The 16,323-nt window shown below is 46.2% G+C and overlaps 1 protein-coding gene across 1 annotated transcript in view; it reads left to right on the top strand.

The window, feature by feature from the left end:
* The window catches only part of LOC139392958 (exocyst complex component 4), a 224,487-nt gene that overhangs the window by 152,512 nt on the left and 55,652 nt on the right, over window positions 1-16,323 (top strand). The window contains exons 11-13 of the mRNA XM_071141269.1: window positions 8,550-8,686; window positions 10,364-10,519; window positions 14,771-14,949. Of these exons, the coding sequence (XP_070997370.1) occupies window positions 8,550-8,686; window positions 10,364-10,519; window positions 14,771-14,949 (472 nt within the window). The remainder of the gene's footprint in view (window positions 1-8,549; window positions 8,687-10,363; window positions 10,520-14,770; window positions 14,950-16,323) is intronic.

The raw sequence follows: 16,323 nt of genomic DNA, 5'->3' as shown, positions 1-16,323 counted from the left end.
AGTTTTACAACAGCCTATCACTCGAATATCATTGCTGCAGAGTTTTACAACAGCCTATCACTCGAATATCATTGCTGCAGAGTTTTACAACAGCCTATCACTCGAATATCATTGCTGCAGAGTTTTACAACAGCCTATCACTCGAATATCATTGCTTTAAATCAGTGCGCACGCGAGCACTCTGTCGTTCTCTCTCTCCATCAATTCTATTAAAATTGCATCCAAAATAGATAGGCCTAATCATCTTCAAGATCTACAGTACCAGTCAAACTTTTGGACACCTACTCATTCTAGGGTTTTTCTTTATTTGACTATTTTCTACATTGTAGAATAACAGTGAAGACATCAAAACTATGAAATAACACATATGGAATGTGTGTTGGGTCATTGTCCTGTTGAAAGACAAATGATAGTCCCACTAAGCGCAAACCAAATGGGATGGCGTTTTGCTGCAGAATGCAGGGCTGGCCATGCTGGTTATTTTTAAATGTTTTTAATTGAGGCTTTATTTAACTAGGCAAGTTAGTTAAGAACAGCAAAACACCAGTCTCAACGTCAACAGTGAAGAGGTGACTCTGGGATGCTGGCCTTCTAGGCAGAGTTGCAAATACAAAGTCATATCTCAGACTGTCCAATAATAAGAAAAGATTGATGGGCAGAAGAACACAGACACTGGACAGAGGAACTCTGCCTAGAAGCCCAGCATCCCGGAGTCGCTTCTTCACTGTTGACGTTGAGACTGGTGTTTTGCGGGTACTATTTAATGAAGCAGCGAGTTGAGGACTTAAAATGATAAACTTGGATTAGCTAATACAACGTGCTATTGGAACACAGGAGTGATGTGGTTGCTGATAATGGGCCTCTGTACTCCTATGCAGATATTCCAAAATAAATCAGCCGTTTCCAGCTACAGTAGTCATTTACAACATTAACAATGTCTACACTGTATTTCTGATCAATTTGATGTTATTTTTATTTCTTTCAAAAACAAGGATTTTTCCAAGTGACCCCAAACTTTTGAACAGGCTGTAATGTAACAAAATGTGGAAAAAGTCAAGGGGTCTGAATTCAGTACAAATGCACTGTATACAGTGGCAAGAAAAAGTATGTGAACCCTTTGGAATTACCTGGATTTCTGCATAAATTGGTCATCAAATTCGATCTGATCTTCATCTAAGTCACAACAATAGACAAACATAGTGTGCTTAAACTAATAACACACACATTTTTGTCATTTAAACATTCAACATTCATGTCATTTAAACATTCACAAGTATGTGAACCCTAGGCTAATGACTTCTCCAAAAGTCCTATCAATGAGACGAGATTGGAGATGTTGGTTAGAGCCGCCTTGCCCTTTAAAAAACACTCACAACATTTTAGTTTGCTATTCGCAAGAAGTATTGCCTGATGTGAACCATGCCTTGAACAAAATACATCTCAGAAGACCTAAGATTAAGAATTGTTGACTTGCATAAAGCTGGAAAGGTTTACAAAATATATCTAAAAGCCTTGATGTTCATCAGTCCACAGTAAGACACATGGTCTATAAATGGAGAAAGTTCAGCACTGTTGCTACTCTCCCTTGGAATGGCCCTCCTGTAAAGATGACTGCAAGAGCACAGCGCAGAATGCTCAATGAGGTTAAGAAGAATCCTAGAGTGTCAGCTAAAGACTTACAGAAATCTATGGAACATGCTAACATCTCTGTTGACGAGTCTACGATACGTAAAACACTAAACAAGAATGGTGTTCATGGGAGGACACCACAGAAGAAGCCACTGCTGTCCAAAAAAAACATTGCTGCGCTTCTGAAGTTGTAAAAGTGCACCTGGATGTTCCACAGCACTACTGGCAAAATATTCTGTGAACAGATGAAAATACAGTTTAGTTGTTTGGAAGGAACACAGAACACTATGTGTGGAGAAAAAAGGCACAGCACACCAACATCAAAACCTCATTCCAACTGTAAAGTATGGTGGAGGGAGCATCATGGTTTGGGGCTGCTTTGCTGCCTCAGGGCCTGGACATATTGCTATCATCGAAGGAAAAATGAATTCCCAAGTTTTTCAATACATTTTGCAGGAGAATGTAAGGCTATTTGTCCACCAGTTGAAGCTCAACAGAGGTTAGGTGATGCAACAGTACTACGACCCAAAACACAGAAGTAAATCAACAACAGAATGGCTTCAACAGAAGCCACTGCACTGTGAATGTTTACACGGTGTGTTCAATAAAGACATGAAAACATAGAATTGGTTGTGTGTTATTAGTTTAAGCAGACTGTGTTTGTCGAGAAATCCAGGTAATTTCAAAGGGTTCGCATACGTTTTCATGCCACTGTATATATCTCAATATATCAATGTGTTCTCCAACCTCTTTCAGGTAATTTATGCAATGCGGTATTAGCCTTCTATTTAGCTAATGAATGATGGGTTATGCGTAAGCTTCTAACTTACTGCCTTTGTCTCTTGGGCAGAATGCCCCTGCACTCCGCTGGCTTCTCTCCTTAGCTCATGCTGTCCTAGAAACTTATTTCATTTAACTGTTGATGGCGAGGGAGGAATGACAGTGGGAATGAAGTGACAATAGGTAGAGGAGGTAGGCTAGTACGCACACAACATTACGGGAAATATTATAAAAGGTAGCCTATATATATATATATATATATATTTTACCTTTATTTAACTAGGCAAGTCAGTTAAGAACAATTTCTTATTTTCTTCTTATTTTCAAACAGTGGGTTAACTGCCTGTTCAGGGGCAGAACGACAGATTTGTACCTTGTCAGCTGGGGGATTTGAACTTGCAACTTTTTGGTTACTAGTCCAACGCTCTAACCACTAGGCTACCCCATCAGCCTACTAATTCTAAACATTGAAAATATACCCTATTATATTTTCTTGCCTGTAATTGTCACTTTGTAGGCCGCGTGTCCTGCACCAGCATAGCATGTTCTCTCCCAGCTTCATGGTTTGAACAATGTCTGTAAAGCTAGTCCATGTAATACAGTATCATTCAATACAATACAGTAATAGACTGCAGTCCAGACTTTTGTGTTTTTCTGTCAGGCATAATGTGTGGTAGCCTATATATCAGGCTCTGTATTGGATAATGGCACAATCGTTGGGCGATGGATCATAAAATGTCTTTAATGTATGGCTCATCAGACTCCGGTAGCATAAGGCTTGAACTTTGTTACCGATCAAACCTCTAATCAAATCCATACATGTATATGTTTTATATGCTTTTTAAATGTCACTTCCGGTTTTGGTGGGAAATAACGGTGTTACCCTGGAGAAAAGTGATTTGTTCTTGGGTTGGAACATTTTGTAAAATACCGGGGAAATATTCAACCCTACTGTGCACATGCTGTCGGCTTGACCCATACATTATCCAAACCCTTTCATTAGTTCATTGTGCTGATGATACTGTATGTGAATAAGAACACAATACATGCTGCTCTTTTTCCAGTCATAGAGAGCAGTTGTAAATAAGCATCTCTCTGTGAGGAACTATGACATTCCGCTCTCAATTTGTGCATCATTCCATTAGAGGAGAAGTAGTTGGTTGGATGCATTCACTGATGTAAACACTAATAGCGGGTGCTGATTGGCTGTGATCTGCACTTTAACTCACCAGAGAGGCCTTTGATTTGACGTGATCGGAGGTGACAGCTTGTGATAGGTGTTTTCCACTCTTCTATGAAGAGGCCTCGAGAAGAAGCTTTTTTTTAGTGACATTTCATTGTCATGTGACTGTTTACATCTTAAATGGCACCCTATTCCTATTATATTGCACTACTTTTGACCAGGGCTCATAGCGTTCTGGTCAAAAGTAGTGCACTATGTAGGGGTTAGGGTGCCATTTGGACACAAACACTGAATTGTTCCTATGAAGTGAACACCAATCCTCAAACGGGAGGGAGGGAGAGAGAGAAAGTTTATATTTCCATTTAGATTGAAGCAGGGCCTAACATGTCTAATGCCATCCAACCAAGGTTTGTTTGCAGAACTACTGTATGTGTTATTTACAATTTACTGCGTGAACACACGCACACCAGCACGCATACATGCACACTGGAACAAACACACACAGAAAGATAATCAACTATTTTACTACCTTACAAACACACGAACAAACACACATAGAAAGATAATCAACTCTTTTACAACCTTACACACACACACATGTGCATGCGCACAACCCCCCCACCCCCCACACACACACACACACACTGGAACAAACACTTTTACAAAGAGAATCTACCCTTTCATAACCAAACACACAGCCCTCCCTCACTGGGGTAAAGGGGAGTCACACATGAGTAGGACAGCGTCTGGCAGACCATTCATCAACGTCAGCATGGTCTCACGCCTCTGAGACTCCCTCTGCACACGCCGGACGGCCCACATGCTTCTGCTACTTCAGTGTGTGTGTGTGTGTGTGTGTATGAGCATGAGCATGTTATTTGTGTTTGTAGTACCCTGCCCTGCAGACTTGAATGTGGGGTGACACGAGTCACAGCCGACACAGGAGTCAGCGGTTTTGGGTCAGTGATGAGAGTGACGTGGCGGAACGCACAGGGTTAAATGCTCTGGCCCTCTCGATCCATGGGGGACGCCCCTCGATTAATGGGGAAACCCCTGACCCGTTTCAGGGGCACGACTGAGCCCCCTCCAGACCCCTCTCCAGGACCTTGAATGTGTGGATCTGTTCGTAACAGAGACAGGACAGCAGTACAGGGGTAGAAGATTTGGGATAGTTTCCATGTCAATTCAGTCTGTACATTTAATACCATTTAATTTGATCAATTCTACAGTTTCAGCAATATGGCAAGGCCTAGTAGTGGACCATTCAATAGAGAGCATCCACTGGGCACAGACGGCAGTTCAACGTCTAGTTTTGATTTACATTTGGTTGAGTTGTCAACTAACGTGAATTCAATGTGAAATCAACCAAAAATATCACCATCTCATTGGATTTATGTTAAAAGTTGGGACTTTTTTCTCATCCAATCTGTTTTCCGCGTTGATTCAACATCATCAATTATATTTTTTGGGTTGAGATTACATTGAAACAACGTTGATTCTACCAGTTTTTGACCAGTGTGCATCATGGCAGCTTTAAGTTCCTTTCGCTATTTCACTCAGGACACCCTGATGCACTCAAGGTCCAAAAATGCTCAAAATGTCCTGAATCATCACAGTCAGTGAGAGGAATGAGAGAAACTGTTCCTTAGATCAGTCTCGTTATAGGAAGATGACTAGTGTACTATTATCACACTAGAGCTTCAAAGTCATCAAGAACACATCCCGCCACTTACACCGGATACCTCCCCTGCTCTCGCCTGTATTCAGGAGTGTTTACAACTCTAATAACTGCTATTATCACCTGCTCAGGCATTTCTATGGCGATACCACTGCATTAACGGCGGCAGCCAATGACACGACAGTCTGAGTGCTCACTGTGCACTCTTTTCATCATTAGCTCTCAGAGATGGGGCCTTTCACACTCTGATGGAATTTATGCTGTTAAATTGCTGAATTTCTAGACCCATTTTGTGTATCGCCGGCCTCAATTAAATTTGCTTTCAGCTAGACTCCGACACAAAATAGAACAAAAGGAAGTACAAAGTGCAAGTCAGCCATGTTTCACTGTGTGTGTGTGTGTGCTTTGGTTTTAATGCATTTTATAGAGGAGTACTAGAGAGAGTGTGACTGTGAGTCTGTTGCTTAAAGCTAGAGTGTTTGTGGAAAGAGAGTGAGTTGTCAATAAAGTTGTCTCATGGGGAAAGTTTCACCAGCCCCCAGAATGCATTTCGTCTCCTCCTTGTGTAACAGTTAAATAAGATGGAGAGGTCCCACTGTTGTCAAGACCTCTGTGAATTCTCTCTCTCTTTCCCTGTCTCTCTCGCCCTTCGTCCCCCCCCACCCTCTCTCTCTCTCTCTCTCTCTCCTTCTCTCGCCCTTCGTCCTTCTCTCTCTCCCTCTCTCGCCCTTCGTCCTTCTCTCTCTCCCTCTCTCTCCTTCTCTCGCCCTTCGTCCCTCTCTCTCTCCCTCTCTCTCTCTCTCTCCTTCTCTCGCCCTTCGTCCCTCTCTCTTTCCCTGTCTCTCTCGCCCTTCATCCCCCTCTCTCCTTCTCTCAATCTGCGGCCCTTGATGACTGTTTAATGATTTCTGCTGCAAAGACGAATGGCTATGTTAAATGAGCAGAATTAGACAAGGCAAGCGGAGCCAGAGCATTTGTTCCAGGAGTAATGGATCTGGGATCCATTGTTTACCATTCCTGACCTGCTGATATCCAGCCTCACTAACTCATAGTAGGAGAGAGAAATAATAGTGGACTTAGTGTTTAAACACCAAGGAAAGAGAGAAAAAGAAAGAGAGAGGTCAAAAGGGGAAGATTATATCATTCTTTTACGTTTTTTAGCAGCTGAAGGTGATTTGAAAGTGAAAGCTAACAGTTGTATGGCTGATTCATTGGAGTTGGCTTTAGTTCTTACCCAATAGCAGGATGGCCATCATCTCCTTGGCTCTCACAGCGACTCCTTCCATCGTCTCTGTGATGACAAATAGAGAAAGTCCTCTTCCTGGCTCCATCACACACTCACTGGGGGTTCTGGACTGTGTGTGTACTGTGTGTGTACTGTGTGTGAACTATGTGTGTGTTCGACTGTGCACGTGCCTGTACGTCTGCTTGTGTCTAGAAGTTCCAGCCCTCCCCTGCTGAGTGAATGGGTCCCTGCTCTCCTCCGACAGGCTGGCAGGGGGCCGTGGGCAATGGGACTGGGGCGTCCCCTGGCGGAGTTTCATGACAGGGACCAGCCTTGTGGAACTCTGGGTATGGGCAGCGCTACAGATCATTACCCCCCAGCAGGGAGAGGGACCAGGGGGCCAGCCAGTAGTCCCTTTAATCAGTAACTGCCCTGTTCAGGCCCCTGCTGTTCCCTGCTGACTACACCCTGCCACAGCTGGACATCTTCAACAGTGTAAGAGTTGTTACAGCCAGCTGCCACTGCTAACCAATACTGCTGCTGCTACTTACACGCTTTGAAGCACTGTGCTACTTCTAAACTAGCGGTTAGCACTGCTGTGGCTAATGCTAGTGAGTTTCAATGGATCACTCCACTGTGTGCGCTAGTATCGGTCTTTATTTGAATCAAACACACTTTGTCTTGGTCTGACCCATAGAAACAACTCACACACTAAGAAATACATTTGTATTGATAAAATAGCAGATGAAATGAATGGACATTATAGAAAATAGTGAGGGAGGAAAAATAAGTAAATAATTCAAATAAGAGGAAAGAAGATAGTTGTTCCTCTCTGCGAGGTCCATACAGAAATGGTTTGTCGAGATCGGTGTGGAAGAACTTGACTGGCTTGCACAGAGCCCTGACCTCAACCCCATTGACCACCTGTGGGATGAATTAGAACGCCGACTGCGAGCCAGGCTCCGCAGCAATGTTCCACCATCTTGTGGAAAGCCTTCCCAGAAGAGTGGAGCCTGTTATGGCAGCAAAGTGGGGGACCAACTCCATATTAATGCCCATGATTTTGGAATGAGATGTTCGAACAGCAGGTGTCCAAATATTTCTGGTCATGTAGTGTAGGTCTGTGGCAGTGGTGTCAAGTTAGGTGTGTGTGTTTATTGAAGTGTCTGCTTCCGTCCTGCTATTTGTTACGCTACACTGGCTAACCTGTCATGACTGTAGGTTTGTCTGAGCTCACTGGGGATCTTGTCATGCGTATAGGCATAGGTACACACCTACACACACACTCACCTGATCTCTCTTTCTCTCTCACACACACACACTCACCTGATCTCTCTCTCTCTCACACACACACTCACCTGATCTCTCTCTCTCTCTCTCTCACACACACACTCACCTGATCTCTCTCTCTCACACACACACACACACACACACACACACACCTCCTGCCACTCCTCTGACATGGTGGTATATCGTTGACAATGACAAGCTCCCAACAGCATCCAGTCCCTGACAGGAGAATATAGTCATTGTATTAGATTGGTTGCCTGCTGACGGCTTTGCACATCGGACAGGAGAGACTTGACAGTCCCACTCCTCAACGCTGGTGTTACACTGCTTCAGGAGACTTCATCAAAGTAGTGCACTATATAGGGAACAGGGTGTCATTTGGGACTCAGTGATATGTCTCGTGGTTAAGGGAGGACAAGGGAGTGGCTGAATTACAAGGATCACTGGGCTCAGAGCTGAGGCGACAGTGACAGTTTTGTGGTTGAAATAAAAAACGTTATGTGGGATGAGGTTAGGACTCTTTCACATCGTCATTCCACAATATGTTTCATATTTATTATTTATTTGATATATAATTTCAACTGCCTTCTTTTTTATAATGAGAACAAAGAACAAAACATAGTTTCACTAGTGTCTAAGTATTAACAGATGAAACATATTCTCTACCTCTCTCCATGTAAGGAGCTTGATTATTTCTGCCTGGAATGAAACATTTCATGTATCATTCTGAATGTGTTAAGCCTGTATTTGTGTGTCCTCTCCAGAGCACAGTAGTCGTGGAGAAGTCCATCCAGGACCTGATGACTCTGATGCAGGACCTGAGTGCCTACTCCAACCAGTTCCTGGAGATGGTCTGTGACAAGCTGAAGGAGTACAAGGAGGTCTGCAACACCTCGTACAGGTAAGAGTTAGACTGACTCAGGACCAGCTGAAGGAGAACAAGGAGGTCTGCAACACCTCGTACAGGTAAGAGTTAGACTGACTCAGGACCAGCTGAACGAGAACAAGGAGGTCTGCAACACCTCGTACAGGTAAGAGTTAGACTGACTCAGGACCAGCTGAAGGAGTACAAGGAGGTCTGCAACACCTCGTACAGGTAAGAGTTAGACTGACTCAGGACCAGCTGAAGGAGTACAAGGAGGTCTGCAACACCTCGTACAGGTAAGAGTTAGACTGACTCAGGACCAGCATGAGGAAAGTGTTTCCTCTCTTCCTTGCTAGAAGGTATAGAAACACAAATGTAATTTCACTCAATTTGTTCTGCTTGAGGGTATATTGTGCTTCAGCAGTGCTCTCTCTCTCTGACACACCCTCACACCTCTGCTGTGCTTGTCTTCATCTGGCTGAACCCCAGAGAGATTTAGGCTGACCTCTGTACAGATGGAGACCCAGCGCTCTGCCTCCCCTCCTCTACCCCTCCATCCTCTACCCCTCCATCCTCTACCCCCCAATCCTCTACCCCTCCATCCTCTACCCCTCCATCCTCTACCCCTCCATCCTCTACCCCTCCATCCTCTACCCCTCCATCCTCTACCCCCCAATCCTCTACCCCTCCATCCTCTACGCCTCCATCCTCTACCCCTCCATCCTCTACCCCTCCATTCTCTACCCCTCCATCCTCTACCCCTCCATCCTCTACCCCTCCATCCTCTACCCCTCCATCCTCTACCCCCCAATCCTCTACCCCTCCATCCTCTACCCCTCCATCCTCTACCCCTCCATCCTCTACCCCTCCATCCTCTACCCCTCCATCCTCTACCCCTCCATCCTCTACCCCTCCATCCTCTACCCCCCCAATCCTCTACCCCTCCATCCTCTACCCCTCCATCCTCTACCCCTCCATCCTCGACCCCTCCATCCTCTACCCCTCCATCCTCTACCCCTCCATCCTCTACCCCTCCATCCTCTACCTCTCCTCTACCCCACCATCCTCTACCTCTCCTCTACCCCACCATCCTCTACCCCTCCATCCTCTACCCCTCCATCCTCTACCTCTCCTCTACCCCACCATCCTCTACCCCTCCATCCTCTACCCCTCCATCCTCTATCCTCTACCCCTCCATCCTCTACCTCTCCTCTACCCCTCTGTCCTCTACCCCTCCATCCTCTACCTCTCCTCTACCCCTCCATCCACTACCCCTCCATCCTCTACCTCTCCTCTACCCCTCCATCCTCTACCCCTCCATCCTCTACCTCTCCTCTATCCCTCCATCCTCTACCCCTCCATCCTCTACCTCTCCTCTACCCCTCCATCCTCTACCCCTCCACCCTCTACCTCTCCTCTACCTCTCCATCCTCTACCTCTCCTCTACCCCTCCATCCTCTACCTCTCCATCCTCTACCTCTCCTCTACCTCTCTACCTCTCCTCTCACCTGACCAGGTGTTACTCCCTCTATGGGTGTGTAAACACTGTGCCTCAGCTGCCTGCTGTGTGTCTATGGGTGGTTCTGTGGACTCAAGCACTGATCCAGCTAAGCAGTTATCCTCATGCAGGCAATCTGTCCTCATCCACCCTCATGCTATGCTGTCTGTCTGTACGGTACAGTTGAGGATCTCTCTCTGTCCTGTGTGTCCCAGGGGCATAGTCCAGTGTGAGGAGAAGCTGACCATCAGTGCGTCGTGGTCTAAGGACGAGGACATCAGCCGACTGCTCCAGTCTCTCCCCAACTGGGCTAACATGGCCCAGCCCAGACAGCTCCGACAGAAGAGAGAGGATGAGGAGGACTTTACCAGGTCACACAGAACAGTATCCTCACCACCCTCACCCAAACACACAGAACAGTATCCTCACCACCCAAACACAAACACACAGAACAGTATCCTCACCATCCTCACACAAACACACAGAACAGTATCCTCACCACCCCTCCACCCTAACACAAACACACAGAACAGTATCCTCACCACCCCTCCACCCTAACACAAACACACAGAACAGTATCCTCACCACCCCCCCACCCTAACACAAACACACAGAACGGTATCCTTACCACCCCTCCACCCTAACACAAACACACAGAACAATATCCTCACCACCCTCACACAAACACACAGAACGGTATCCTCACCACCCCTCCATCCTAACACAAACACACAGAACAATATCCTCACCACCCTCACACAAACACACAGAACAGTATCCTCACCACCCTAACACAAACACACAGAACAGTATCCTCACCACCCTCACACAAACACACAGAACAGTATCCTCACCACCCAAACACAAACACACAGAACAGTATCCTCACCACCCTCACACAAACACACAGAACAGTATCCTCACCACCCTCACACAAACACACAGAACGGTATCCTCACCACCCCTCCATCCTAACACAAACACACAGAACAATATCCTCACCACCCTAACACAAACACACAGAACAGTATCCTCACCACCCTAACACAAACACACAGAACAGTATCCTCACCACCCTCACACAAACACACAGAACAGTATCCTCACCACCCAAACACAAACACACAGAACAGTATCCTCACCACCCTCACACAAACACACAGAACAGTATCCTCACCACCCAAACACACAGAACAGTATTCTCACCACCCTCACACAAACACACAGAACGATATCCTCACCACCCTCACACAAACACACAGAACAGTATCCTCACCACCCTCACACAAACACACAGAACATTATCCTCACCGCCTCCCCACCCTAACATAAACACACAGAACAGTATCCGCACCACCCTAACACAAACACACAGAACAGTATCCTCACCGCCCCTCCCACCCTAACATAAACACACAGAACAGTATCCTCACCACTCTAACACAAACACACAGAACAGTATCCTCACCACCCCCCCCACCCTAATATAAACACACAGAACAGTATCCTCACCACCCTAACATAAACACACAGAACAGTATCCTCACCACTCTAACTCAAACACACAGAACAGTATCCTCACCGCCCTCCCCACCCTAACATAAACACACAGAACAGTATCCTCACCACCCTAACATAAACACACAGAACAGTATCCTCACCACCCTAACATAAACACACAGAACAGTATCCTCACCACCCTAACATAAACACACAGAACAGTATCCTCACCACCATCACACAAACACACAGAACAGTATCCTCACCGCCCCCCCCCTAACATAAACACACAGAACAGTATCCTCACTCCCTCCAGCCAATCATCAACATGCTGTGGTTGAACAAGACAGACATGTACAGGAAGTAGTGATTGCTCCATAAGGATGTAACATTATTTATCTGAAGGAAGTAGGGATCCAAATAATTTGGGAGGAGAAGGTGGGTCATTCTTATTGACAGAGCTTTCAATGTGTGCTCTCTTCAGGAAGGATGCTCACTGGCCTGGAATTGTAAAGTAAATAAATCAATGAATGGGTGATGGATTTAAATGCAATGAGAATCTTTTAGGATTTTTTAATTTGAGTCACAACCACAGACATTTTCAACATTCTTTGGAGGGATTAGAGGCTCCACGTCTGGCAACCCAGCGCTCCTTTTGATCACGCTCCAGTAATAAGGGCCCTGCTTGGAACAAGTCATTCAGTTCTTCCTGATCTCTTTCATTCTCTGTTTTTTTTCTCTCTCTCTCTCTCTCTCTCTCTCTCTCTCTCTCTCTCGCTCTCTCTCTCTCTCGCTCTCTTTCATTCTCTGTTTTCTCTCTCTCTCTCTCTCTCTCTCTCTCTCTCGCTCTCTTTCATTCTCTGTTTTCTCTCTCTCTCTCTCTCTCTCTCTCTCTCTCTCTCTCTCTCTCTCTCGCTCTCTTTCATTCTCTGTTTTCTCTCTCTCTCTCTCTTTCTCTTTCGAGTTTTGATATTGAAGTGAATTCACCAAGGCTGCTGGTCAGTAGTCACGCAAAAAATGAGGATATTCTTTGCTGTCTTCTCCTCAAGGCTGTGTTCTTGTCATGTGCCTGCTAGCATGTGTGAAGTCTGAAACGTCACATTGCCTTAAAATATAGCTCTCTCTCGCTCTTTCTTTCTCTCACACACACACACACACACACACACACACACACACACACATACACACACACACACACACACACACACACATGCATGCACTCTCAGTTGAGTCTTTTTCTCTCTCTCCCTCCTCTTTCTACCCACCCAGTTACTAGCTAGCCATTGGGCCTGTGGTGACTGAACTAAGTTAGTCAGTCAGTCCTAAATCACAGTGAAGGTCATTACTGGAAGCCCAAGGCCTCATTGAGATGCATGCTGGAGTTGATGTGACTGGTCTGTCTGTCCGTCCTGGGTCCAGCTCCACACGGTGCCAGCCATCCTCTGTGAAGGGGACCGTGGGATTGTTATTATAGTCCCCCCCCCCCCCAATCCTCCTCACCCCCCAATAAATGTCCTTCTCCTTTTCACTATCCTCCTGCCTTCCACTACTGTCCTCTCCTTCATTCTAGGGAATCCTTATCTGGAGCTGTTGGCAGGTTTTATGCCGCTACTCTTAATGCACGACCCATATCCAGAAGAGAAACCCTTCTCTCTCTACCCTGGTCCCAGAGCTCCCCATCTCCTATATCCAGAAGAGAAACCCTTCTCTCTCTACCCTGGTCCCAGAGCTTCCCATCTCCTATATCCAGAAGAGAAACCCTTCTCTCTCTACCCTGGTCCCAGAGCTTCCCATCTCCTATATCCAGAAGAGAAACCCTTATCTCTCTACCCTGGTCCCAGAGCTTCCCATCTCCTATATCCAGAAGAGAAACCCTTATCTCTCTACCCTGGTCCCAGAGCTTCCCATCTCCTATATCCAGAAGATAAACCCTTCTCTCTCTACCCTGGTCCCAGAGCTCCCCATCTCCTATATCCAGAAGAGAAACCCTTATCTCTCTACCCTGGTCCCTGAGCTTCCCATCTCCTATATCCAGAAGAGAAACCCTTATCTCTCTACCCTGGTCCCTGAGCTTCCCATCTCCTATATCCAGAAGAGAAACCCTTCTCTCTCTACCCTGGTCCCAGAGCTTCCCATCTTCTATATCCAGAAGAGAAACCCTTCTCTCTCTACCCTGGTCCCAGAGCTTCCCATCTCCTATATCCAGAAGATAAACCCTTCTCTCTCTACCCTGGTCCCAGAGCTTCCCATCTCCTATATCCAGAAGATAAACCCTTCTCTCTATACCCTGGTCCCAGAGCTTCCCATCTCCTATATCCAGAAGAGAAACCCTTCTCTCTCTACCCTGGTCCCTGAGCTTCCCATCTCCTATATCCAGAAGAGAAACACTTCTCTCTCTACCCTGGTCCCAGAGCTTCCCAACTCCTATATCCAGAAGATAAACCCTTCTCTCTCTACCCTGGTCCCAGAGCTCCCCATCTCCTATATCCAGAAGATAAACCCATCTCTCTCTACCCTGGTCCCAGAGCTTCCCATCTCCTATATCCAGAAGAGAAACCCTTCTCTCTCTACCCTGGTCCCAGAGCTTCCCATCTCCTGTTGTCATTATGAAGCCAAACAATGACCAACAGATTTGGAAAGACGGTACAAACAGATCTGGGACCAGGTTAACCCTTGTTTGAAGATCAGGCAGTTAGTTCAAACAGATCTGGGACCAGGCTAACCCTTGTTTGAAGATCAGACAGTTAGTTCAAACAGATCTGGGGACCAGGCTAACCCTTGTTGGAATATCAGGCTGTTAGTTCTAACTACTCTCATGACCATTTTAGAACCTGTCTAGAACATGTCACATTGACTGATTTTGTCTAATACAACTTTTTTCGTTTCCTCTCTCCTCCTCCATTTCCTCTCTCCTCCTCCATTTTCTCTCTCCTCCTCCATTTCCTCTCTCCTCCATTTCCTTTCTCCTCCTCCATCTCCTCTCTCCTCCTCCATTTCCTCTCTCCTCCTCCATTTCCTCTCTCCTCCTCCATTTCCTCTCTCCTCCTCCATTTCCTCTCTCCTCCTCCATCTCCTCTCTCCTCCTCCATTTCCTCTCTCCTCCTCCATTCCCACCGATCCAGGGCGGCGTTTGCCAAGGAGTCAGAGGTGCTGACGGGTAACCTGGGTGACAAGCTGATCCCGCAGAACGAGATCCTGCGTGACGTGAGCGACCTGAAGGCCCTGGCCAACCTGCAGGAGAGCATGGAGTGGCTGGCCTCCAGACTCAAAGGCTTCTTCATCAACCTGCCCCACGCTGCCAGTGAGTATACACGCACACGCGCAGAGGCAGGCATACATACATACACACCTTATGGCTTCCATTCATGCAGGGTTGGTGGGGTGTGTGGACTGAAGGGCTGCTTGTTCAACACCTGTCCCACACAGCCAATGAATGAACAGTACACAACACAAGGAGGTTCCATAATGCTAACATGGACTGTGTAACGTTTTGTTCTAGATACTGCCACTAGTATACACATCCACTCCCTATGCTATGTATATATACACACACTGTAGTCTGACACCTTAACAGTCATGATTAGTAGCAGTAGTTATTTATTCTCTGTCACACACACACACACACACACACACACACACACACACACACACAGCAGTAGTTTTCCTCTCTGTCATTAAGAGTTTGTCTGAGTGAATTACCACCGTCTAATTAGAGCCAGGTAGGAGGGCCTCCAGAAACAAACACCACTTTATACACACTCTAATTAGCCCTGGAAGTGTGTGGTTTGTTTCAGAACTGTCAGAGACCTTTTACTCACTGTCTTTACAGAGACCTCATTTATCAGTGAAAATGTGTGTGTGTGTTCCATTGTCATCAGCAGGCTGAGGATGTTTCTGGTCTTGTAGTCCAACCATTATGGTGGTGTGCCCATACAGATAGAATATCATTCTAATTGTGCCATCCTTCAATATGTAATCACAACCTTGATGGTGATGCTCAGACCACACCCAGAAGGGTTCAGAGCACGCACGCACACACACACACGCACACACACACACACACACACACACACACACGCACACACGCACACACGCACACACACACACACACACACACGCACACACGCACACACACACACACACTTGTAGAAAGGACACAGCCCATCTTAAGCTCAGTGTTGTGATCACCTGTTCCAGAGCATGAAAGTCACTGAGTTATTCCTCTGTTGCATCCCATGTCACCTCCTTCATTTTACACCTATAAAGGTTCCTATTTCCTCTGTGAACTTCCCCTTTCTGAACGACTTCAATGAGGGATTTTCTTTCTATTGTTTTTTTGGGGGGGTGGAAGAGGAGACAGTCGGAGCGCTGTTCCTTCCTCCTCGGCAGCTCAGATAAGAATTCAATAAGAGAACGGGCGGCAAACGTGGCATAATTATCATTAATTCTGCCGAGTGGCATTAATGGAGTGTGTTTTATCGTGGCGGGACAGCCACAGTATTGTTCATTATTTAGTGTTTGCCTTGGTTGATGGGGCTCGGCGCGACACGGCGGAGGGGGAGAAAAACCTCCCTTCTTATCTCTCCGTTTCCCCCTTCTTCCCTAAATTGGATTTCATATTACAGAGGTAGTCAGGTATGGACAAGTCATTTTCCTTCTCTTGTCTTCCTCGACT

The sequence above is a fragment of the Oncorhynchus clarkii genome, chromosome 33, assembly GCF_045791955.1.
Source record: "Oncorhynchus clarkii lewisi isolate Uvic-CL-2024 chromosome 33, UVic_Ocla_1.0, whole genome shotgun sequence".
NCBI lineage: Eukaryota > Metazoa > Chordata > Actinopteri > Salmoniformes > Salmonidae > Oncorhynchus > Oncorhynchus clarkii.
Note: the sequence above shows the minus strand (reverse complement) of the source record. Positions and strands in the feature narration are given on the sequence as shown.